The sequence below is a fragment of the Geotrypetes seraphini genome, chromosome 2, assembly GCF_902459505.1.
Source record: "Geotrypetes seraphini chromosome 2, aGeoSer1.1, whole genome shotgun sequence".
NCBI classification, from domain to species: Eukaryota; Metazoa; Chordata; class Amphibia; order Gymnophiona; family Dermophiidae; genus Geotrypetes; species Geotrypetes seraphini.
The window spans coordinates 445,880,590-445,907,113 of record NC_047085.1 but is presented as its reverse complement, the minus strand read 5'-3'; the positions used below and the strand labels follow the sequence as shown (position 1 = coordinate 445,907,113).

Here is a 26,524-nt window from a genome sequence, read left to right as displayed (position 1 = left end):
CATTGAAATGCTGGTGTGAGAGGGAGAGAGAGAGAGGAAAGCTGCAGGCTGCTTATGTCGGGCTGTGCAAGGGAAAGGTGCCTGGCCATGGGGCCCCCTGGAACTGTGGGGCCCAGGACAGCTGCCCTGTTTGCCCTCCCCTAACGCCAAGCCTGAAAGTTTAGGACAGTTAAACCAAACAGGGAGATATTTAAATACTGTTGTATCCCAGAGAAATACAGTATAAAGAAATAAATATTTAAATTGTGCTACTTAATGCATTTGGAACGTGAGGTGTATTAATATTGGGATTAAGTTCTAACTTGTCTCACTCTTGTGTCATAGGCTAAACATTTCGACTCTTAGGTAATGATTTTACACACAATCATTGCCTCAGTAATGAGAATACAGCACAGTTACCAGCTATGTATGCCCTTTGGGCCTAGTGCTTGCTGCCAATTTGCTTGATTAAGTAACAAAATCAGTTAAAAGAAGTACAGTGAAAGGCCCCATCTCTCCACTTGATCTGTAGTGACAGCAGAGCTTTCTGGGTATGATATGTGCTCAGAATAATAATAATAGCTTTATTTATATCCCATCATACCTTTCAGTTCAAGACGGTTTACAGTCCGGGTGGCTTTTTAATTTTTATAACTTTTTTGGGGGGATACTGGATATCTAGTACCCCCTAAGCAGCTTGTGCACTTATCCAGAGTCCTCCTTTACTGCCCCCCTCCCCCCGTACCTATTCAGAGTCCTCCCTCTTCCCGCCTCATGGGATCCGGTGCTTGCTCACATGCCTGTCCCACACTATCTTGAATTCAGATACAGTCTTCATCTCCACCACTTCCACCAGGAGACTATTCCACGCATCAACCACCCTTTCTATAAAGAAGTATTTAATTAAATTACTCTTCAGCCTATTATCTCTTAACTTCATCCTATGCCCTCTCCTTCTGGAGTTTTCCTTCGTTTGAAAAAGATTCACCTCCTGTACCATGCCATGTAATGCCATGGAGATATTTAAACGTCTCCATCATATCCCCTCTCTCTCGTCTTTCCAGAGTATACATAAACTAAACTAAAACTTAGTTTTATAAACTGGGTCATCAACTAATATGGAGCTAGACTTGGTTAACATTAAGATCAAATAATAATACAGAGGAATAAAACAGAGAAGAAACTGGTTTGAGAGAGATAGGAATAGCTAATTTCCAAAATGTTTGGTGAACAGAGCAGTCTTCAGAGCTTTCCTAAAACATAAGAAGGGACCTAAGCCATGTCCAGAATCACATCTGTTTTTTAACATAGGTGCCTTAAATGTACACCAGCATTTTAAAGGCCTACATTTAAGGTGCCAGTCTCACACCTACTGAGGCACTTAGGGACACCTACGAATGGCTAAGGCCACTTCCAGTGCAAACCATGCCCATGCTGGCCTTAGGCATCTGTAGGCATCACTATGGATCTGCGTAGGTGTGAGACAGGCACCTAAGAATGGTTTGGTGCCTGCATTTTTTTTAATTTTTTTTTTAAACGTGCATCCCAGTTGGTTTGTTAGACAGCAGTAGAATGCCTACCAGCACCTAACTTTGGGACAACCGTTTGGAGAATTTAGCCCTTACAGCCATAAGCAGAAACTTTAAAAAACAAACAAACCAGATCTCTGAGCAGAATTAATCCCACATGATATTTTGTTTTGTATCAGGGCCTGACCATGGAGGAAAACAGAAAAGCCTTGAGTTTTTATCTGAAAGCTGATAAATTCACCTACAATCATAAATCTAAGCAGGGGTGTCCAACCTGGGGCCCGAGGGCCGCATGCGGCCCAGTGAAGTATTTTGTGCAGCCCTGGTCAAGGGCGATGCAGTGTTTTCCTCTACTGCCCCTGAGTGTTTACCGTCTTGCTGGCTCCCTCCTCTGTCTTGCTGCAGCGTTTGCGCATTTGTGCAGCCCCAGAAACATTTTTTTCAGCCAATGCGGCCCAGGGAAGCCAAAAGGTTGGACACCCCTGAAAGGTTTAACTCATTGCATAATTGTGGAGCAACAAGCAAGTATTGCAAAAGCTCTAGCCTGTAAGACTTGTGGAGGGTAATTTTTATAATGGGATGTCTAGTTGAAGAGGACAAGTGGGCTGCTACTTAGGTGCTATTTTATAAAGACAAATAAGTACCTCCTATATATATTTTTACAAAATGCTAGCGTAAACAGCAGAAATCATGCCTATCTTGCAGGTATGGACAGCTTCATCTGCTCAGGAGCTGGTTCAAATGTCTATGCCTAGATTATTCAGGTACCTGCATAGATCAGAATGCGTTAATATCTACGCACGCAAAGTGTTTTATTTATTTATTTAAAAATTTATTACTCGCAATCATCTAACAATTCTAAGCGAGTTACAATAAAACATACATAACATATTTTTCGCTCTACAAGACACACCTTTCCCCCCCCCCCCCAAAAAAAAAAAAGTGGGTGGAAATGTAGGTATGTCTTATGGCTGCTGCCAGTTCTCAGAAATCCCACGAGAACTGACGGCAGCCATTCAGGGAGCGGTGCGGGACCAGGCAGGAGCGCGCAAAGCTTGCGCTTGCCTTGTGCACCACTCTGCTGCTAGAGACGAGAAGGCAGCCATCCAGTGAGGGAGGGGCAGGAGCATGGAAAGCTCCTGCCGATACAGCGCTGGACCACCAGAATTTAAAAAAAGGTACTGGGGAAGGGGCTGCCTACCACTAGACCTGCCCTGTGCCTTGTACCCTGTCCCGCCTACCACTAGACCACCAGAGGGGGGACAGGGGACAGGGTACACCATTTGGTTCAGAATTTTTTTTTCTTGGTTTTTCCTCCTCTACACGTAGATGAGTCTTATGGTCGGGTGCGTCTTATAGAGCGAAAAATATGGTCATTAAAACAAATATCACAATCAAACATAAATACATATTAAAAAAATTATTTTACAATTAGCAAACAAAAGTATGTGCCATAACATCATGGGGTGTATTTTTCACACGGGTCACTATTTTATACATGTGTATATGATCGCGTTCACATGAAAGTAACTTTATAAAATTACCCCCTAATAGTGAGAGTTTCTCCTAGATGACTCTAGCTAGAGTGCAGCAGTTCTCTTATATGAGAATACTGCTACAACACATCCATTTTAAAACAGTGGCTTCTCAGTTCTAAAACTCCGAAGAGCCAAACACAACAATTTGAATTTCATGTGTGACACTAAGGCCTCCTTTTACGAAACTGCGATAACAGTTTCTAGAGCAGGGAGCTGTGCTGAATGGCCCATGCTGCTCCCGACGTTCATTGAGTTCCTATGAGCGTCGAGAGCAGCGCGGGCCATTCAGCACGGCTCCCCGCGCTAGAAACTGCGAGGGGGTAAAAGTGAAAGTGCATTGGCCCTCTATGAATTCCTTGTAACAATATATGCTACCCCATTTTGTAGTGGTTGAAAATCTCTTAAAGCCCTACCTAGAAAACCAATACACAAATTCCAAAATCAAGACTTCTGATTAGAGAATGACACGGTGGCGGTTTACCCGCGGCTACCGCGTTTAGCCGCGGGTAACCCGCCAAAACGGGGAATGAAAAATAGCAGCCTCTGCGGGGATGGGGACAAGGCCATTCACCGCCCCGTGGAGCGGTGAATGGTCTTGTCACCGCAGTGAGGCATCAAGGATCGCGCGGTCCCCGCAGCCCCCACCCGTACGCCGGCTCGATCGTTTATCCAGCTTCCTATCTCCACCTCACCTTAGTTTGCCGGCTTTCTTTTTCAGCGACCGGCACACTTTCAAAGAGCCGTGCATGCGCAGCTGCTCAGTATTCAATCTTCTGCTCTGACCCAACCGGAAACAGGAAGTTGCAGCAGAGCAGAAGATTGAACTTTGAGCAGCTGCATGTGCGTGGCTCTTTGAAAGCGTGCCGGTCGCCGAAAAAGAAAGCCGGCAAACTAAGGTGAGGTGGAGAGAGGAAGCTGGTTAAACGATCGAGCCGGCATGCGGGTGGGGGCTGCGGGGACCGCGTGTTCCCGGCTCACACAAGGAAGGAGGGAGTGAAAGGGAAAAAGTTTCTCTTCCTTGGAAATAGATTCTGAAGTGGCCTCATCAAAGAAGACCAGCACCAAATGTACAAGAAATCCCTTAAACAATGTCAAAAGAGCTCAAAAGAGAAAACTGCTACTGCCATGAGACTCTATTATTGAAGGAATCAACTTGAAATCACAGTTGAAGAGACAGGAAAAGGTTAAATGCCTCATGAAATCCTCAGCCACAACACAAACCAAATTGTGAATGAAATCAGAGCAGACAGTAAGAATTATAAAATTGATGTCTAATGCTGAGGCATTAGAAATAATGCCTCAGCAATACAATTTTCAGAAGTTCTATTTGCTCATGGTAAGGGAGAAAAGAGACTGCTAGTGATGGTGGGGGGACTGATAGAAGATTTGAAAGAAGGGTGGTAGAAAGGAACAGATGGTAAAGGAGGGAGGGAAGGGTGGTGGTGGAAAGGAATAGAACAGACATTGAAAGAGGGTAGAGAGGAACAGACCCTGAAGGGAAATGTGGAAGGCAGAGTGGGGAGAAGACGCTGGAAGGGAAGAAGACAGATGCCAGACTATGGGGGAGCGGAGGGAAGAAGATGGGTGCTAGACTAATTGTGGGAGGGGGTGAAGGGAGAGGCACAGTAACAGCAAATGGAAGACGCAGAGAGAAGACACACAGTGGATGGAAGGAATTGAATGAGAAGATGTGGAAAGCAGAAACCAGACAACCAAGGTAGAAAAAAAAATTCTATTTATTTATTTATTTTTTTTGCTTTAGGATAAAGTAGTATATTAGTTGTGTTGATAAAAATTTATAAACAAAGCCCTGCCAGCTGAACATCTCTTTCTCTAGTTCAGCAGACAGAACTTTGATTTATAAGAAAGGAATAAGCTAAATATTGCAGTACTAAGGCTTATATGGATGCTGCGGGGACGGTGATGGGGTGGTGAATGGGATGGCAGTGGCGGTGACGGGGCGGTGAAAGGGATGGCGGTGACGGTGACGGGGCGGTGAAGGGAACGGCGGTGATGGGACGGTGAAGAGGATGGTGGGCCTGTTAACTGCATATTATGTATGTTAACCTGTTAGTCCTCTTTGTTTGCTAAACATTTTGGAAACTAACTAGTCTAGTCTACTTTTCCTAGTCAAGTTTATATATTATGTATTACATTACTGTTAACCAAGTCAAGCTCCTTTTGGTTGATGACCCGGCCTATAAAACTAAGTTTTAGTTAGTTATGATAGAAAATGAATTAAATAAATAAACAATACAGAGGGCTTCAGTCATTTTAATGTTAACATAGAAACAGAGGGAAATGAAGGAAAATAAAGGCCATATGGCCTGTCCAGTCTGGCCATCTATTATCCTTTTCTCTGCCCTTTGAGCTCCTATGTTCTTGGCCCAAGCTTTCTTGAATTCAGATACAGTTTTCGTCTCCATTGCCTCCACAGGGAGGTTGTTCCACAAATTTACCACCCTTTCCTTGAAGATGCATTTCCTCAAGTTCCTTCCTTTTTTTTTGAACATCATTTTTATTAAAGAGACCACAAGAGAAACAAGCTTGTATCCAAGAATGCATAAGTCTGCCTTTTTATCTTCATTCTGTGCATTCTTATTCTAGAGTAGGGGTGTCAAAATCCCTCCTCAAGGGCCGCAATCCAGTCGGGTTTTCAGGATTTCCCCAATAAATATGCATGAGATCTATTTGCAGGCACTGCTTTCATTGTATGCTAATAGATCTCATGTATATTCATTGGGGAATTCCTGAAAATCTGACTGAATTGAGGCCCTCGAGGAGGGACTTTGACATCCCTGTTCTAGAGCTTCCTTTAAGTTGATAGAGATCTGCCTCCTATGCATTTATACTACATAGTATTTAAACATCAATGTTCAAAATCAAAAAAGGAAACCTCACACAATTCAAGCTGATTCAGTATCCTGGAGGGACATTGACACCTATATTCATATGTCATTTGTAGAGCAGTCCATTTATTTTTATTGCTTTGTAACTTACCTCTCTAATGGACATAAAATATTAAATAGTAAGGAAGACAGTGTTGCTCATTGAGGGACAGCTGATTCAGCAACATGATATATCTCAGTGTTTTTCAACCTTTTTACACCTATGGACCAGCAGAAATAAAAGAATTATTCTGTGGACTGGCATCGATCCGTGGACCGGCGGTTGAAGAACACTGGGCTAAGTCGTGGGCCAGACCCTGCCCATCTCTACCCAATCGCCACCCCATACTCTGCCCCTATAATAGTACTAATTGTAACACTATTTTTTCCATTCATTTTTCATAGATACACAATATAATCTTTTTAACAACACATAATGGTTAACCTCAAAATTAAACTACACAAAGCACACTGACAGCAGATGTGAATTCTCAAAATTGACATAATTCAATCACTAAATTCAAAATAAAATCATTCCTCCCTACCTTTATTGTCTCCCTCCCTCCATGTTATGCCTTACCTTCTGGCCTGCTCCCGCCTTGCCATTTTATGCCGCCCCTGATATTATCTTCAGGCCGGCTCCCTCTTCCTCTCTGATGCAGTGCACAAATTTGCGGGCAGCAGCTCCTTGCAAAATGATGCACTTAGGCAGAAAGAATAAGGAACAGAAGTATAGTATGTCAGGTGCAACTCTGGGAAAAACCGAACAGGAAAAGGACCTGGTTGCATTAATTGATAGGACCCTGAAACCGTCAGCGCAATGTGCGTCAGCAGCAAAAAAAGCAAATAGAATGTTAGGCATGATAAAGAAGGGAATCACGAGTAGATCGGAGAAAGTAATAATGCCGCTTTATAGAGCGATGGTCAGACCACACTTGGAATACTGCGTCCAACATTGGTCTCCATACCTAAAGAAGGATATAAAACTGCTGGAGAGGGTGCAGAGATGAGCAACAAAGCTCGTGAAAGGTATGGAGAACCTGGATTACGAGGAATGACTTAAAAGACTGGGGTTGTTCTCCCTTGAGAAGAGGAGTCTGCGAGGGGATCTGATCGAGACTTTCAAAATACTGAAAGGAATCAACAAAATAGAGCAGGAAAAACAGTTATTTACAATGTTCAATGTGACATGGACTAGAGGGCACGGATTGAAGCTGAGGGGGGACAGGTCCAGGACAAATATCAGGAGGTTCTGTTTCACGCAGCGAGTGGTGGACACCTGGAATGCTCTCCCAGAAGAGGTAATTGCGGAATCCACCATTCTAGGATTTAAGCGTAAGCTAGATGTACATCTCCTTAAGAGTGGCATAGAGTGATACGGGTAAGGGTAAAGTAGATGCACATCTCCTTATGAGAAGCATAGAGTGATATGGGGACTAAAACTATGCCAGGGTACACCTGGCGGGGCTTCCGCGTGTGCGGATCGACGGACTTGATGGACCTAAGGTCTGATCCAGAGATGGCAATTCTTATGTTCTTGCACATTCTGTGCCTCATCTAGAAGCCTTCCCTCTGACGTTGCAACGTCAAAGAGAAGGCTTCCGGTTCAGGTGCAGGATGTGTGTAGGAGCCACTGCCTGTGGCTTTGTGCACTGAATCAGTGAGGAAAAGGGAACTGGCTTGAAGGTAACGCTGCATCAATTGCACCGTGGACCGGCAGTTGAAGAATACTGTTTTGGGCCTGATGCATGTGCTGGCCCTGTGGACCGGCAGGAAATTTCTGTGGACCAGCGGTTAAAGAACACTGATATATCTAACTTAGATCCTTAAGGAAAGATCAAAACCATTGAAGAACTACCCCCCTAAGCTCAAATCTGAAAGATATTTGGCAGAATATCTCAAACAAATCAAATTAAATGCCTGGGAAAGATCTGAATAAACAGACTTTCATTTCTGTCCAAATGATAACATGATTCATAATTGCAAGTATAGGTCTTTGTTGACTTACAACCGCAATTGGTTCTGACTGACAGGTCGCGAGTCGATCTGGACGTAAGTTGGCATATACCAGGGGTAGGCAATTCCGGTCCTTGAGAGCCGGAGCCAGGTCAGGTTTTCAGGATATCCACAATGAATATGTATGAGATGGATTTGCATGTACTGCCTCCTTGAGATGCAAATCTATCTCCTGCATATTTATTGTGGATATCCTGAAAACCTGACCTGGCTCCAGCTTTCGAGGACCGGAATTGCCTACCCTTGGCCTATACTAACTACAGTATTTTTTTACCCCTCCCCACATACCTTTTCTCTGGTGGTCCAGCGGTGAGGAGTAAAAAATAGTTAGTATGGGAGATGGGGGAAACGCGTCGTAAAGTCGAACCGTCGTAAGTTGCATAGGTCGTAAGTCGACGAGGACCTGTACTGTAGGTGGTGGATATGAAAACGGTGACGGAGTTCAAAAAAGCGTGGGATGAACACAGAGGATCTGGAATCATAAAATAATAGTAAATATGGAAGAACTAAGCCAGTACTGGGCAAACTTGCATGGTCTGTGTCTGTATATGGCCGTTTGATGGAGGATGGGCTGGAGAGGGCTTCAATGACTGGGATGGTATAGATGGGCTGGAGTGAGCTTTGACAGAGACTTCAGTATTTGGAACCTAAGAACAGTACCAGGCAGAACTTTGGATTCTTGCCCAAAAATAGCTAAGAAAAAGAAGAAGAAAAACCCAACAAATTTTTAGATTGAATCAGGTTGGGCAGACTAGATGGACCATTCAGGTCTTTATCTGCTGTCATCTACTATGTTACTATGTTTATATTGGAACATTGGTGTCATATACAAACTTGGGGTTGGATTTACTAAAGAACGCTACTGTGTTAGTGCTATTAACGCGCATTTGTTAGTAGGTCTTATTGCATAAAATGGGATCTATAGGAAATAATCTGTGTTAATGTGTTATTTATGGTGTAATGTGATAGTTGCCTTTCAGTAAATCCAACCCTCAATTGTAAGTCCTCTTGGGATAGAGAAATACTTATCTGAATGTAACTCAACTTGAAATACTTCTGAAAAGGTGTGAACTAAATTTTTTTTAAAATTACCGTAGGCATCTTTTTTTTTTTTCCTTACTTCCAGAGTGTTCATTTTCAAATCCCTCAGCCTCTCTGTGTAAGACTTACAGCACAATCCATGTGGGTCATTAATGATATTGCTTTGTTTGCCACCTTGACTTCCTAGATTCCTGTGGAACAGTTTAAGCCTGCAGATGTAGAATTCCAGGCCCACTTCCACCACGAGAACATTGCCGAGCTATATGGGGCACTGCTGTGGGAAGAGACCATTCATCTGTTCATGGAAGCAGGAGAGGGTGGGTCGGTCATGGAGAAACTGGAGACCTGTGGACCTATGAGGGAGTTTGAAATTATTTGGGTGACCAAACATGTCCTCAAAGGGCTCGACTTCCTTCACTCAAAGCGAGTGATTCATCATGACATAAAACGTATGTTCCTACTTTTTAAAATTTCCATCTCCTATCCTTTGTTAGGTAATGTGCAAGAGTGAGGGTGATTCTGACATCTCCAGTCAACTGTTCCAATATTCTTTCAGTTATTTGATAAGAGAATCTGTCTGAAACTTTCAGCCATTTATTTTCAGCTGAAAGCCTGATACTCCTTAAACCGTCATTTAGCAAACTTTCTGTGGCTGTGATCTCATTATCGTTGCCACAGAAAACACGTGACCCCTCTGAGATGTGGGCTGATGACATTTCTGTGAACAGCCTGCTCAGGTCACAACCTCAAACCCAGGTTTTGTAACCTCATTTGGGATTTCAGTGTATAGTTTAGGAAGCCCTGCTTTAAATATATTTTATGATGTCCAGAAAGTTGCACTTGCTTAACATTGGTAAATATATGATATATATTAAATGTAATGTGAATCCTCAGTTTATGCTAAGGAGAAAAGACCCCAAAGGGAAACAACTCCAATGAACTGCAAACCCCCCAAATTACCCATTAAAGGGAACTTTCCCACGGGATTAGCTACACACCATCATAGGAATTCATAACATGTGTATTAAACATATGAGTGAAAAAGTGAAGCAAAATAAAGTCAAATCAAAATTAAGAGTATTATATTCCGCAAGGGCACCCCCCCTCTTCCCCGGAGATATCCACCGAGGAACTCAAACAGGAGAGCAATACTTAACTTAATGAAGGATTGTGTCAATCATTGTTCCAGGGAGGTCAACATTCTATGGAGTATCTTGCATTTCCTTCCCTCGGATGATGTAGCTAATGTCCAGTTCAACCATGCTTAGTTTCAGCGTGCTAAGCCCCTTCTTCAGGAACCTTTTTGGATTCGAGTAAAGCCAAATAACTCCAGAGATACTATTTCCAACACTCCTTACAGTGTGTTTGTTTTCCGTTGGAGGGGAGGAGCTTGAGTAAATGCATGTCTTTAAAGAGGCATGTTGACACTTGCAAAAGGACAAGAACACTTCACTAAAGTATGTTACTCGCAAATACTGAAATCCCATGGAAAATTATTGAAATCTGTTTAGAATAAAGATCCGTTAACATAAAAGTTATCTATATCTATATTAAGTATAAAATGAATAATGACATAAGTTACCTTAGAAACTATAGGACAGGTCACATGGATGAAGTCCAAGAGGTCATATATTGAAAAGTTAAATGATTGGATTCCATTTAATAAATTCATTTAGACCATCAGGTTTTAGTGAGTTCAATTCAAAAATCCAAAATTGTTCCCTCAATTGAATGCGGGACATTTTGTCACCCTTAAATGCAAGTGGGATTTTTTTAATGATAAACCAAACTTAAATAAAAAAGGTGTGATTGTTTTCAAGACATTGGGTGACCATGGGAGCTGATGTTGTAGATGTATGAAGTTTACTTTTATGTTTCTGTAGCCTGACCTTCATTTGACGAGAAGTACGTCCCATGTATACAAGTTTGCAAGGGCATATGATGACATATGCTACCCATTGAGATTTGCAGGTAGTGAAATGTCTTAGAGAATAGATTTTTTTGAGTATTTGGATTGGTCAAAATTAACACACATGGGACCAGAGCCATAAGGACGGTGTTCTCCAATGTGGGTTCCAGTGTAATTCCCTGGCCTTTTATTAGGACTGGTAAAATAATTATCCAGATTCTTTGGACAAGAAAAGGCCACATATGAGCTCTCAGTGAACATTTGATGCATGGCTAGTATACTCCAGTGCTTCTTAATGATATGAGCCATCTCAGCACAATCTGAATATGAGAGTACACAAATCTGCCTCTCCTTCTGATGGTGCTGTAACAGCAAACTAGGGTTGGCATACCATGCTCTTAAATATGCCTGTTTTATTGTCCAATCCAGCTAACCCCTTTGGTGGAACTGCTCGGACATCAATTTCGCTTGTTTTTTTAAACTCTGTATCAGTTATACATATACGACAGATACGAAGAAATTGACCGATATAATAGTAATACCATCACCTTTTTAGACACTTCTGTGACCAAATCGGGTACCAATTTGACCATCACTGTCTACCGTAAGGACACAGATTGTAACACATATTTACACTACAGCAGTTGTCATTCCATTAGGTTAAAACAAGCTTTGCTTATCAGTCAATTTGTTTGTATCCGTCGGGGTTTTTGCAGTGCATTGGAGTTGTTTCCCTTCTGGGTCCTTTCTTCACACGGCACACTAGGGATTCACATTACATTTAATATGTATTATATATTTACCAGTTTATGTTCGGCACGTGCATCTTTCTGGACATCATAATTGTGTCTTTTAAAGCATTGTTAGCATATTTTGGGTTGTTTATTAAGGGGTCCTTTTACTAAGGCGCGCTAACCATTTTAGCGTGCGCTAAATATTAGTGTGCGCTAAACACTAATGCGTTCATTATATTCGATGGACGCTTTAGCATTTAGCGTGCACTAAAACAGCTAGCGCACCTTAGTAAAAGGACCCCTAAATGTATTTTATACAAATCATAAAGGCACTAAATTAAATGGAGCCTGCCTTTTTAATCTACTGAGTAAAATTATAGTGACCTTCAGTAGTAAGAATAGTTTCTCAGAAGGTGGTGCCTCTGAGCTCTGGGGAGGTAATTGTCATACTTTGGATTGTGATTATTTGCTGTGATGTTTACCTTACAGCGAGTGTAAGTTGTGAGGTAGAGAATGACACGGGGAAAAAATCTGTGCCCGTCACTATCCCGTCGCCGAACCCGCCATCCCCTTCCCTGTCGCATCCGCCCTTCCCTCTCGCCACCTCACCGCCCTTCAGCGGCCTGAGTATCTCCCTCCCTCCCCCTTACCTTCGCGGTATGAAACTTAAGGGAGGGAAAGCGCATGGTCACCGATTGCGCGCACGGCCCCTTCCCTCCCTCCCTACCTCCGGCCAAATCTATCTCTCTCCCTCCCCTTACCTTCGCGGCGCTTTAGAAAAGAAACTGAAGCCGGCGAAGCCTGCCTGTGCCGCCCTGCCGTCGCAACCGGAAGTTGCGTCAGAGGAGAAGCTTCCGCCCACACACACGTGACTGCAAGGCGGCACAGGCAGGCTTCGCCGGCTTCAGTTTCTTTTCTAAAGTGCCGCAAAGGTAAGGGGAGGGAGTGAGATAGATTTGGCCAGAGGTAGGGAGGGGGCCACGCGCGATCGGTGACCGTGCGCCTTCCCTCCCTTAACTGCAGGGACAAGGTCATTCACCACTCTATGGGATGGTGGATGGCCTTGTCCCCGTGCCTGCAGTGTGCACTTCCCCCCCCCAACGTTTCGGTGGGCTAGCCGTGGGTAACTGCCACCGTGTCATTCTCTATTGTGAGATACTGAGTGCTTTTGTCCTTTGCTACTGCTGATTGCACCATGTGTAACTGATCTCAACAAATGGTTTGTTAGCTCTGTACAGTGTGATACCAAGTAGCTTTTATAAAAAAAACAATTTGTGTCTCGTACTTTGACTTTTAAAATGTGTCATGCTGCATATATGAGAGTCATGCTGTATATATGTGAAGATAAACTGGGGAAAAAAACCCCCTTTCAAAGTCAAAAGATAAAGAGGTTATTCTAATCCTTAAAGGAAAGAAGTATATTTAGAAGCTTTACAGGTAGGAAAACGGCTAATATAAATAATATCAGAAGAAAAAAGCCTTTAGTCCACCCAATCTGCTCGTTTGTACCGGCCTACTGGGCTGTCATGGGTTTTATTTGATTTGTGGTCTCCTCCAGCCTCATATGACAACTCCTTGTCCTTGAGCTAGTCGATGTATGGAAAATTCTGTCTTCGGGTGGTAACTGAAGCCTCCCAGCTCTTTGAATGCTAGTATTGTATCTCTCATTTCTCTTCTTTCTTCTTTCAGTGTGTCTGTGTATGGCTTATAGCACAGGCCATGCACCACTTTGATTGCCCTCCATTTTTAATTTCCTTTTGTAGATGTGGTCTCAAGAACTCAACACAATTCTCGAGGTGGGCTCTCACCAGAGATCTATAGAGAGAGGTAGTATTGCTTCTTTCTTTCTACTGATGACGCCTCTCCTTATTCACCCAAGTGTACCCTTAGCTTTCCTAACTGCATTGTCACACCACTGACTCCCTTGAGATCACCAGAGATGGCTCCTGGGTCTCTTTCATTTGGTGTCTACTTGTTCTCCACATTCAGAAAGGTATCTGGCCTTTCACATTTTGCATCTCATATGCACATGTTAAAGCATATATACTTTTGACCATTTTCTTCAAGTTTTTAAAGCTATCTTCCATCTTACCTACCATCATCCCTAGCATGTCGTTTGCGTTGCTCATTTTCATATTGCTTGTAAATAAACAACACACCTTTTCCCACTTAACCTAATTTCAGTTGTGGCCTATTGCTGTTCACTGTGACACTCTGATGGCCATTTTCCATTCCCCAGCACTGTGAATCCTTTTGCTTGACTACCCACTAGAGAATGACACGGTGACAAAATTCATCACCGTTCCCGTCCCCGCGGATAACCGCGGGAAACCATCTTCATGTCATTCTTTAAAGAGAGAGGGAAGAATCAGAGTATGAATGGCCACAACCACTGACCCGCAAGCTTTGCTTTGAAGAATGCTGGTGTAGAAGGACTGAGGTTGAAATAGACACTAGAAAATGACATGGGATTATTTCCCGCGGTTATCCGTGGGGACGGGAACGGTGATGAATTTTGTCACCGTGTCATTCTCTACTACCCACTTCATAATTTTTTTTTCGCCCAGCTCCCAGATTGGCTAGCTTACTCACCAGTCTTCTGTGTAGAACAATCTGTCTTCATTGACATTCAGATAGGCTAAATTCCTTCCTTTACATCCTTGATATACTTCGCTAGTCATTCTTTCTAAGAAATCAAATTTGATAAAGTTTTCCCCGTGTAAAACCATGTTGTCTATGTTACCATTATTGATTGGTTTTTTTGCTCTCTACTTGTTCCCACATGTAGAATTTGCTCTTCTACAATTTCTTAACAAATTTTCCAGTTTTTATTTGCTGTTGAAAATAGCCATGTAAAGAGCTTTCACCATCCGAATCTATTTATTTTATTTCAGCATGTTTAATATTATCTCTTCCATATATGGGGTTATGTTTACTATATACTAAGAAGTGGCTGCTGATCAGTTAAACTATGCAGAGATGCATACAGAGTTTTTAAGAGTTTCATTGCTATGTCTGCCTTTTTTGTTTAATGTCACTGAACCTTGTTTTCTTGAATAAGTTTGTCTACACACTGCTTACGGAATGGCACACTTCTTGTAGGTCTAAAAAGGAACTCGTGTCTTTTTTTTTTTTTTTTTAGCTAGCAATATCGTATTCATGTCTACTAAAGCTGTTTTGGTGGATTTTGGATTAAGTGTTCAGATGACCGAAGACATCTACTATCCCAAAGAACTACGGGGAACAGAGGTAATGTCTGTTGGCTAGATTCACTAAGCCTACCGATCAAGTCCCGAGCACTTAGCGACCCCGACCCGATTCACTAACCTTTCTCCCGATTCCGGTCCACACATGCAAATGAGGGGAAGGGCATCCAAAAGTAAGAAGGCAGCGATTCACAAAAAAATTAAGGAACACCGACTGGGATGGCCGATCACAAAAGAAGCGACTGCCGAGGACCAGTCGCTCACGTCCCTGCCGACTCTCCTGAGCATTCTCTCCTTTGGGTCCCCTGAATTTCAACCAGCTGAGGCATCTCTCCTGCTCTGACTCTCCTTCTCTCAGGCGCTCTTTCCCGCAGTGCGAGCCTATGGTTTTAATGCAGGGCTACACTGCGGGGAAGGGTGGCAGAGAGCAGGAGAGTCAGGGTGGTATGGACTTCTTTTAGGCATAGAGCTGCACTGCGGGGAAGGGTGGCAGAGAGCAGGAGAGTCAGGGTGGTATGGACTTCTTTTAGGCATAGAGCTGCACTGCAGGGAAGGGTGGGAGAGAGCAGGAGAGTCGGGGTGGCACGCTCATTTCAGTCTTCTTGCTTCGGTCTCTGCATAATGGGCAACTTGCATTAACCACAGGCTCGTGAAAGTTTCTTCCTTGCGCGGAGAGCAAAACTCAAAGGAGCATTTACAGGCAAAGAAGATGGTCTGTGCATGCGTTGGGATCGCTCAGCAGTGATCCATGCGGTCAGTGGGGGGCGTTCCTCCGATCGCCTCCATTTGAATATGAACCCTTAGCGAATTGATTGGCCTGCCATGGATCGCACATGGATCGGACACGATCGGGCAGATTAGTGAACCTAGCCCTGTATCTCTTGGTTCATGGTTGTTTTGGAAAGGCTAAAAATGTAGTAGCTCAGAAATGTTCAATGGTATGCAATATGTCTCAAGGATCAAAGTGATGTTTCTAATTTTAAACAAAAAATAAAGGAAGTACAAATGATCCGTACTAGTCAATACATAATCTAACACTTAGTTGTATACCTAAAATATACAGCTAATCATTATAATCCAAGCACCAAGATGGAACGTCTTATGATCTTTCAAAAGGAAGTTTTAAGTGTTAGATTATGTATTGACTAGTACGGATCATTTGTACTTTTTTTGGTGTGTGTGTGCATTTAGCATGTGTTCTGCCTTTCAAAAATGTTACTAAGCTTATGTGTGACAGTAACATCCATTTTACAAAGATGAACATAGATACATATAGATGTTAGTGTGTTCCATTCTGGTAACACAACACGTATATATGTCCAGTACTGCAATTAAGAACAGTGCCTGCAAACATTTTGGATGAATGATTTTGGAGGACCAAAAAAATCTCTGAGAGAATAAGGGGTTAGTCTCCCTTAATCCCTCCTGTGAAGGACAGCTAGACACCATACTTTCCTGCAATATAAACATCCTGGGAAGCAGGTGTAAATCCTGACATTGATCTTTGTAAGACAGGGATATATATTCCCCTCCTAAAATCGGGAATACACATGCATTTTTGGCTTCATTCTTGTATCTCCCAAACCCTAACCTGACAATGTCTCATGCCATAAGCTTGTATTCTTCATTTGGATGTGTATCGAAATGTATATGCAATATACACATCTAAATGTTGGTTTGTGCATGTCCAGATTATGAATAGGGCTTCAGAAATCACCACCTATATTTCCCTTGGTAGTAATGTAGTGTTTCAAAAATATACCCATAAAGTAGTAATATCTTACATGTGAGAAACATCTCTTGTAAGAAGGTAGTGGTGATGGTTGTTAGGCTGACAGCTTCCTTAATAGGCAGTTCTGTGTCCAGCCTAATTAGAATCTATCCTAGTAAAGCTGCTGCACCATGAGTCTTCAGTCACCACACCTCAGGATTTTGTGTGTGTGTTTGTGTTCTCATTTTATTTTGTCTCTCTCATCTACCTCAACAAATTGCAGCAAAAGACCTCAGACCGAATTAGAAAGTAGCACAGAGATAGAAATTCTGCCTATCCCTAATGGAATCTAACCCATCTATACTTGCTAAGATCTATTCTATCCCCACAAATAATCTCCTCCATCCCCACTTGTACCCACAGGAGTTGACAGTTATTTACTTTCTTGCAGGCCTCTGTTTCTTCCCAACCCAAACAGCCTCGCTTAGTTTTCTTTTTGGATGATATTCATTATTCAACCAATGAGTATTCCAGCTACCTCTTTGGGCATTCCAACCCTTATTCTTTCTCTCTCCATATATTCCAAGACTCATTTTGGTGATCCAGTTGCCTCGTAGGGTATTCCAAGCCTCATTTTAATTACACTCCTAAGGGAATTCTGTGGCTTCTTCCATCCCCATGAGATTTCTGCAGTCCCCATTCCCATGCAGATGTATAGACTGGATAGGAACTTCTCATCAGAGCTTAATGTAAGGGTGTTTAGAGTAGCTACTAGGTATCACTATTGAGCGATTAATGTGACTGCCCTGCATCCTGAAAGACATGAGTGCTACCTTCATAGTATCCCCAGGAGCTGGGCCTATGGATCAAACTGAGTTTAGTCATATGGTGTTGTCCTAACTGGCCAGCACGTTCTGTGTCATCTCAAGATACTACATTCAAGTAATCATTGACACCAGCTTTGTTAGGGATATGAATTCATTACTATGCCTTTAAAAAAATGTGGTGCAAGCTAAGTCAATGTAATACGCATTGTCAAATAATGTAGGTGAAAATGCTTTAACATGCATTTAAAAAATTAATATGTGAAACATAGAAACTGATGACAGAAAAGGGCCACGGCCCATCTAGTCTGCCCACACTAATGACCCACCCCCTAACTTCCTCCGTGAAGAGATCCCACGTGCCACTCCCATTTTTTCTTAAAATCTGGCACACTGCTGTAGTGGAAGACTATTCCAGCGATCAACCACCCTTTCGGTGAAGAAATATTTTCTGGTGTCACCATGAAATTTCCCACCCCTGAGTTTCAACGGATGCCTTCTTGTAGCCCTGGGACCTTTAAGAAAAAAGATATCTTCTTCCACCTCGATACGGCCCGTGACATATTTGAACGTCTCGATCATGTCTCCCCTTTCTCTGCGTTCCTCGAGTGAGTATAGCTGCAACTTACCCAGCCGTTCCTCATACGGGAGATCCTTGAGTCCTGAGACCATCCGGGTGGCCATTCGCTGAACCGACTCAACTCTCAGCACATCTTAATAAAGTCCAAAAATAGGGAAAAATTCCAAATGAATTGAAAACAGACCCCCAAATTTTGCCCTGTATGCATCTCTAGTAATTTTAATTACAAAGATAACATCTATTGTGAACCAAGTAGCAAACCTATCCTTTTCATATATGCAGTGAGGCTTTTCTTACAGACTAATGAAGGGGCATTTTGTATTTTGAAAGTAATAAAGCATTGGAAATAAAATTTTCCTATAAATTAGTTTTAGCTAGATTTAGAAGTCTTTAAGCTAGGGGGGAGGGATATGATCGAGACTTTCAAAATACTGAAAGGAATCGACAAAATAGACCAGGAAAAAAAATTATTTACAATGTCCAATGTGACACGGACAAGAGGACATGGACTGAAGCTAAGGGGGGACAAGTCCAGGACAAATATCAGGAAGTTCTGCTTCACGCAACGAATAGTGGACACCTGGAATGCTCTCCCAGAGAAGGTTATTGTGGAATCCACCGTTCTAGGATTTAAAAGCAAACTAGATTCACATCTTCTTACGAGAGGCATAGAGGGATAAGGGTGACTAAAATTACGCCAGGTATACACCTGGCTGGGCCTCCGCGTGTGCGGATCACCGGACTTGATGGACCGAAGGTCTGATCCAAAGATGGCAGTTCTTATGTTCTTATAGAATTTGTATTATTTCCTCTATTTTAAAATCATCATTTTGTAAATGCATAAATTGCATACTCTGGTGCAATCAGGAATTTTGTGGTCTGAGACACTAATCTTGCCTCAGTGAGATTAAGCACAGGACATGGTGTACGTGGAGGAGAAGAGTCTTTTCATACGCCTAGATATCCCCTGCTGACACTATGGGGTCTATCCAAAGTGACTTAAAGCAGTGGTATTCAACCCAGTCCTCAGGGACCACCTGGCCAGTCAGGTTTTCAAAATCTCTGTCATCCATATTCACTGTGGATATCCTGAAAACCTGACTGGCCAGGTGGTCCCTGAGGACTGGGTTGAATACCACTGCTTCAAAGAACACAAATGACTCCAGGCCATTTAAATTGCTTGTCTGGGGCTAACCAGGCATATAGTGCTGGATAGTGCTGCTGAAAATGCCTGGTTAGTGCCCAATAGGAACCATCTATTTTGTGGGTGTTCTAAGTGGAGAGTTGGGTTTTAGCTGGTTAATTACCAATATTCAACACTTAACCAGTTAAGATAACCACATAAATAGGACTGTGTTTTATGGGGTCCTATCTTTATGCACGTCTTGGCTATGTTTTAGTTCACTTAACAAAAACTAGACAAAAAAACTCTACAATCGCAAATCCCAAGATAAATATCAAGAGTAGAGTGATAAAATTGTTTGCTTCTTTATAAATACACCCGGAGAAATAACATAAGATTTACATGATTGAAAAATCATTATAAAATTAAACTGTAAATCATATCTAGGCTGTCCTATCAAGAGAAAAAAAGACCTCAGACCATTTTTGTCATTTCAAACCAGCCAAAAGGATGTTCAGTTGAATAAGACAGTACTGTAATCATAGGTCATATACAACCCTCATGTACATTTATGTTAAATTATTAGTGGTGTATCATAAAAAGTCATCTATCAAAATAACTTAGCTTTTGGTTGGGAGACCATTGATTCAAAACACTGATTCAGTGGCATTGCATATCCAGACATAAAGCCATCATCGGCTGAATATGGATTTCTAAGGCGTGGCATATGCCGCTATTTTTTTCTCTGTGTTTATGATGGTCCAAGAACAGGTCCTTGCGCAAGTATTAGGCAGAGATGTTCTACATGAGCTTTCAAGAACTCCATGGGTCCCTTCTACTCTCAGACTTTTGAGGAAGGGATTTGGATGCTTGTGCATGTTTTAAGATATGTTGTTCTTGATGAGCTGTATGGTATGTTATTAGCCTCTGGAGTTACCTTTGTCTTGTGTTATGACACAGTATTCCCTATGGTCTCTGCTCATAACTGTTAATATGTAATTAGAAATAATAAAGCATGATGTTTTAAAACTCTGCAGAGATCATAACAGTAAGCATGACCTGCTCCTTCTGTTCCCTTAGATTGTTTGTTCTAATATTTATAGATCTATATGAGTCCAGAGGTGATTCTTTGTAGAGGTCACTCAACCAAAGCTGACATCTACAGTCTTGGAGCTACTATAATTCACATGCAGACTGGGAGCCCTCCCTGGGTGAAACGATACCCGCGTACTGCTTATCCATCCTACCTTTATATCGTAAGTATGGCAACCCAGACAGCACATCATACCAGTTAATCTAGCAGCGTAGTCCTGCTCCTAAGTGTTTTCAGTTGGTGACTAAATCTCCATTTGTCTGCTCTTAAGTGTGAATGCTACAGGGCAAGTTCATTATTCGTAGGCTGGATGAATAGTATTTGGTAACAGTGTGAAGTGCATTAAACTGCATGAGGTCCTTCAACAAATTACAAATTTATTATTTATTTATTTAGTTTTAGTTTTTATATACCACTTATAGCCTAAGTGGTTTACATTCAGGTACTCAAACATTTTTCCCTATCTGTCCTGGTGGGCTCATACTCTATCTAATGTACCTGGGGCAATGGGGGATTAAGTGACTTGCCCAGGGTCACAAGGAGCAGCGTGGAATATGAACCCACAACCTCAGGGTGCTAAGGCTGTAGCTCTAACCACTGTGCCACACACTCCCACAAATTCCTCTCAAATCACTTTTTCCTCCTCGCTATGAATGATTTTGCAATTGCTTTTCATAAAATCTCAGCCCATTATGGCTTCTGTTGTCCTTCCTCCTATATGTTCATCTGTGTTCTTACAACCAGGTGATAATGCTGTCTCCTGTAGTTTCTTCTCTAGCTTTCAGTTTGAGTTCCTCATCTTCCCTTACTGATCTTATCCCTATTTGCTTTTTGAAGCAGATTTGAGACCCCTTCATCTCTTATTTGCATGCCATAATTACTACTAGTCTTTCCACAGGTCATCTTCTCTAAATAGAAGCTTGCTACCATCTTTCTGTTGATTCATTGAATGATCTTACTTCTCAGGTCCTATGTCCAAAATCATAAAAAAGTTTGTAGCCCAGCAATGATCTCATTTTCTTGAAAAGACAAATAGCTTACAATCCTGTCAAACAGGATTTTGTCAACATTGTTCTACTGAACATACTTTGGTTAGTCCTTTCTGATTACGTCCATTATACTTTGGATAGTGACAGAGAGGTTGTACTCCTTTCACTAGATCTAAGTGCCACTTTTGATCTTGTTAATCATGACATCCTCTTGAACTAACTGCAGACAATGGGTATAACTGGTTGGCCTTTAATATGGTTCAGATCTTACCTAAAGGGAAGATCCTTCCAAGAACAACAGTCTAATTTTTTATGACATCTATGATCTCACATGTGGGATCTCCCAGGGCTGTGCTTGGATCCCTCCTTTTTAATATCTTCTATCACCAGTAGCACTCCTTTTGCTAAACATTTGGCATAACATTTTTCATCTATGCTGACGTTGATCAAATTTTGTCCCTTTCCCCCATTGAGACACAGAGTTTACATACAATTGTTGAAATACCAAATAAGCTTGACCAGTTTGAAATTGAATGCTGCTAAGACTGTTGCTGTACTAGTCCCTCTGACAGGCTCTTCTGATTTAATACCTAGTCCTGCAATTTAATACCTAGTCCTGCATGATGTAGAGATCCCGTTTAATGATGCAATGAAAATTCTTGGAATAGTTGTTGACCACTGTTTAACATTCACAAATCATGTTTCCTTATTAGTTAAGAAATCTGTTTTTGAAACAGATCCTAATAGCCTTATTTTTATTTCTTCTCTCTTCGCCTAGTGGTCCATTTTATATTTCTTTCCCATTTAGACTACTGTAATTCTGTTTTCCATGGTGTATCACAATATCAACTTCATTGACTGCAGCTTATTTAAAACGCTGCAGTTAAAATGATTCATTGCGCTGCAGTTAAAATGATTCTTTCTTTATGACTAAGCACTGGCCTACCACCAGATAAAATTTTTAAGGTCCTCATTTTGATTTTTCAAATTCTTGATTAGTTTCTAAATAAATCTCTATATGGATCCCTTATTTCTAGTGTAATGTGTCTAGTGGCCCTGAATGCTAGGGTCTTGTATCTGAACTAGCAAGTTACATAGAAACAGAAACATGATGACAGATGAAGGCCAAAAGGCCAAACATCATCATATCATCAACAATCTTCTTCCACAATGAAACATATTTCATCTTACAAAATAAATGATGCTTCAACTATTTTCTCTAACTCTTCATTTACCACAATACATTCTAATCTTTCCATCTTATCCATTAGACGTCTCAAATCCAAATACTGTACAGACAATTTAAAGTTTTTTAAAAAAAAATGTATTTCTATTTACAACCAGTTGCAGTTAATGAGAATAATTTGTCACTGGCCATTTTTTATTTAAATATCCTTGGGCTGTTTCAGTTGTTATCATAACCTCTTTATTGGGATATTCTTACTTCTAGCATATTCTTACTTCCACGTTTTGCTAGTATCTCTTGAAAAGACCTTTCCCTAAACTGTGCACTCCTGAGTGACTGTCAGCATTCTCCAAAAGCTGCTCTGTCTCTTTAAAGGTTAGAGCCAGTAGACTGGCTCCATCTTGGTTAAAGTAGAGGCCATCCTTTTTTGAATATGCGTCCCCTTCTACAAAATGTTACCCAGTTCCTAACAAATCTGTATTCCTCCTCTCTGCACTTTTCTCTCAACCATGAATTGAGAAAATGAAACTCTGCCTTCCTTTGGGGTCTTGCGTATTCAACAGGGAATATTTCTGAGGATGCTGCCCTAGAGTTTCTAGATTTTATGGTTCTACTTTGAAGCCTAAATTTGGCATCCATAACCTCCCTCCTGCATTTTCCTATGTCTTTAGTATTCACATGTATTACAACAGCTGGTTCCTATCTAGGTGATACATGAGGTCTGCCACCTTTGCTCCTGGTAGGCAGATTATCAGTCGATTCTCATGCCTACCTGTCTACCTACATTCATAATGATTAAATTTCCAACTACAATGGCAGCTATAACCCTTATGTCCTTGGCAAGACAGATATTGTATTACCAAACCAGCACAGAGAGGGTTTTGCATCACCAAACTAGCACAGAGGTCATCAGCCCAAAGGTGTGACTTTTCTACTGTGTCCTTCAAAATCTCCTCTATAAACCTCTCTGTCTGCCTCAGTTCCTGCAAGTCTGCCACTCTCACCTTCAAGAATTGGACTTGTTCACCTCAGGTTTGAAATTCTGTTCTAAACAAACACATCTCCATCTGCACAAAGTTCATGCCCCATATAGTAAGTCTAGTGGTGGGCCAAAGACTCATTTCTTGCATTTATTTCTAATGTCAGAGTTTTTCTATACAAATGATCCTAGAAATAGAGGTGTATTGTTTGTTCAAACTAGATATCTTTGAATTGGGGTCCTCGGTGTTGGTATTTTATGACCCAAACTTAAGTTGAGAAATAATTTTACCAGAATATGTGAGAAGAATATAGAAGAGTACCAATTCAGGTTTGATGACTGTATATAAAATAAATACAATTAAATAAATTAAAATTAAGAACAATACTCCAGTTGAGTTACCTGTTCTGGTAGGCAATTTTCTCGATTCAGAAATCGGCCTTTTTATTAGGATGGAGTGATGTTCAGATCTACCGCTAAGAGCAGTTGTGTGTTTTTTGACAGATTCACAAGCAGGCACCACCGCTGGAAGACATTGCTGAGGACTGCAGCCCGGCTATGCGGGAACTGATTGAGGCATCATTAGAAAGGAACCCAAATCAGAGACTGACTGCTGCAGAGTTACTGAGACATGAGGCTCTCCACCCCCCACCAGAGGAGCAGCCACGCTGCCAGAGCCTGGACACAGCCCTATTTGAGAGGAAGAAGCTGCAGACAAAGGAAGTGGAACTTCCAGACAACATCCTTGGTATGATATTAGGTCTTATTTAAAATAGCTGGTTTAGAAATATATTTGACTTAATTATGAGACCAAAGGAAAACATGCTTCTATCTGAGCCTATGTTCCATTAAAAGAAGACAGAAGTGCTTCACTCCCTATACTGTAGCACTCCTGTGTATGTTCTCCATACGTTTGTACCTTCAAGAACTATCCTGGTCACCACCTCCACCGAGAGACTGTTCCACACTTCCAGAATTCTTTCTGTAAAGAAATATGTCCTTGGATTACTCCTGCTTCTATGACCCTCCTTCCCTAGCTTCCTTTCAATTGAGAGGCCCACCCTTTGTGTATTTATTTTGTGGAAGTATTTAAATCTCTCTATCGTATCTTGCCTCTTCTACCTTTCTTCCAAAGTGTACATATTTGATAGTCAGTCCCCATATGCTTTATGACAAAGACTCCTGACCATTCTAGTAAGGACAAGAATACCCAGTTTTCTATAGGGGAAGTTTGAGTAAATATGTCAATGAAAAAGAAGAGTGACATAAGGAGGTGGAATGCTATGTTGTTGCAAGCATTCAGAAACATAAAACAGCAATTTTACCTCAAAGGGTGAATTAATCTTGATGGTTGTTTGCTGACACTGCCAGATAAAGTATTTTTAAAAATGCACTTGTATTATAAGCAGAATTTGTCCATTTTATATATTTATTTAATTTTCTATACTGTTCTCTCAGGGGATCTCAGCATGGTTTATGTGATTTTATTCAGGTACTCAAGCATTTTTCCCTGTCTGTCCCGGTGGGCTCATAATCTATGTAATGTACCTGGGGCAATGGGATTAAGTGACTTGCCCAGGGTCACAAGGAGCAGTGTGGTTTTGAACCCACAACCCCAGGGTGCCAAGGCTATAGCTTTAACCCCTGTGCCACAGTCTCTCAGAGGGTTTAACCCTATGACTCATTTTCTTTGTAGATTCCTCCGTGTGTGTGAGTGAGGATTCGGAGATGTTGCGGAGACAGCGCTCACTCTCCCTGGACCTTGGAGCTTTAGCTGGTTATTTTAACATTGTGAAGGGACCCCCCACCAACGAGTACAACTGACTGTGGAAAAATCCCTGAAATAACAAAATGTCAGAGGTCTGCCCATGTAGACCATATGATGGAAAGTGCTGCTAACTGGGGAAATGTATTTTTCCAGTGCTTAACTCTTTTGCAGAAGCCAAAGCTGTGAACTTGGACACTCCAGTACACTAGTTACTCTGGTGCTTTGAGCACATTTCTTCATGTTTTTGTTACACTGTGTTTTCTCTTGAACAGAAATGAACTCTGTCATTTTGGGTAGTACTGTGGGTGCTGAGGATCCTATGCAAATATTTTTCAATGAAAAGTAGATGATTATTGGCGATCATCACATCATGTTGACCTGCTGACAGAAAAGTTAGGAAAAAGGACAAGAACGGAAAAGCAGAAATGATCCCCACTCTTCAAAAGGGCCTAAGATAGGCACGTGGGATCTCTCGAAGAGAGAAAGAGATAATGGTTACTGCAGATGGGCAGACTAGATTGGCCATTTGGCCTTTATCTGCCATCATGTTTCTATGTTAGACTTTATCCATCCACTCTGTATTTTCTGTATATATTACAAGCTTTGGGCAATCATTTTAATGAAATCTAAGAAAGTATAATATCTTGAATGTTCCTGATTTAGGGGATTCTGCAAATATCAAGCTATAGTAGCTTAGTTGTGCTGTTCGCTATCACTAGGGCAAAATTTGTGTGGTCTCAGGACAGCTGCACAATGAACTCCTGAACCCTAGTGAGTCTGATATGTCAAAAATCCCAAAATGTTCCCATGGAAATGTAAATCCTGCCTTGTGTGCTACACTTCTCACTGGTGGAAAACACAGCGTTCTGAATGGCACAGACGTGAGACTGTATATTACACAGTTCTGTACATCCCTTGGGATGAGTATGTGAAATTCTACAAAATCCAGGAATGCTTGGGACCATACTTTCAAGCATTTCTGTACTGACATGGCATATGCTGTGTATCATAAGAGACATACTGTGTATGTTTGTGCCTTAAAAGCCCTTTAAAGCATTTGTTCAAGAGTGCTGTTATCCAAGGTCTGACTTTGCTGAATATCATAGGTACCATATGCTATGTTATTGAATCAACTGAATAATAAAACCTGTAATATTTCAGTATGTTGTTGTCTGTTTTGATCTGTTCACTGAAGTCCCACTTGCATTTATTCTGCTGTTAAATGCCTTACACTGAGCTGTAGTCTGTGCTAATTCCAGTTAGCCAGTCATAAGCACAAGACCAGTTCCACAAACCAAACAGTCAAAAAATACTTTTCAGAAACACTTAGAGGGGCATTTTCAACAGGACGTCTAAGTCCGACTTTGAAAGTTTCCCGCAAGACATCTAAATATCAGGCGGAAGAAATGGCCATTTCTGAGCCCACAAGAC

At 41.6% G+C, this 26,524-nt stretch overlaps 1 protein-coding gene across 2 annotated transcripts in view; it reads left to right on the top strand.

The window, feature by feature from the left end:
- MAP3K8 (mitogen-activated protein kinase kinase kinase 8) overlaps positions 1-26,256 on the top strand; it is a 46,505-nt gene extending 20,249 nt beyond the window's left edge. For both annotated transcript variants that reach the window (XM_033931449.1, XM_033931448.1), the window contains exons 4-8: positions 9,179-9,440; positions 14,777-14,883; positions 20,182-20,334; positions 23,830-24,073; positions 25,022-26,256. In XM_033931449.1, coding sequence (XP_033787340.1) covers positions 9,179-9,440; positions 14,777-14,883; positions 20,182-20,334; positions 23,830-24,073; positions 25,022-25,149 — 894 coding nt within the window. In that variant the 3' untranslated portion in view covers positions 25,150-26,256. The remainder of the gene's footprint in view (positions 1-9,178; positions 9,441-14,776; positions 14,884-20,181; positions 20,335-23,829; positions 24,074-25,021) is intronic.
- Positions 26,257-26,524: the final 268 nt, after the last annotated feature.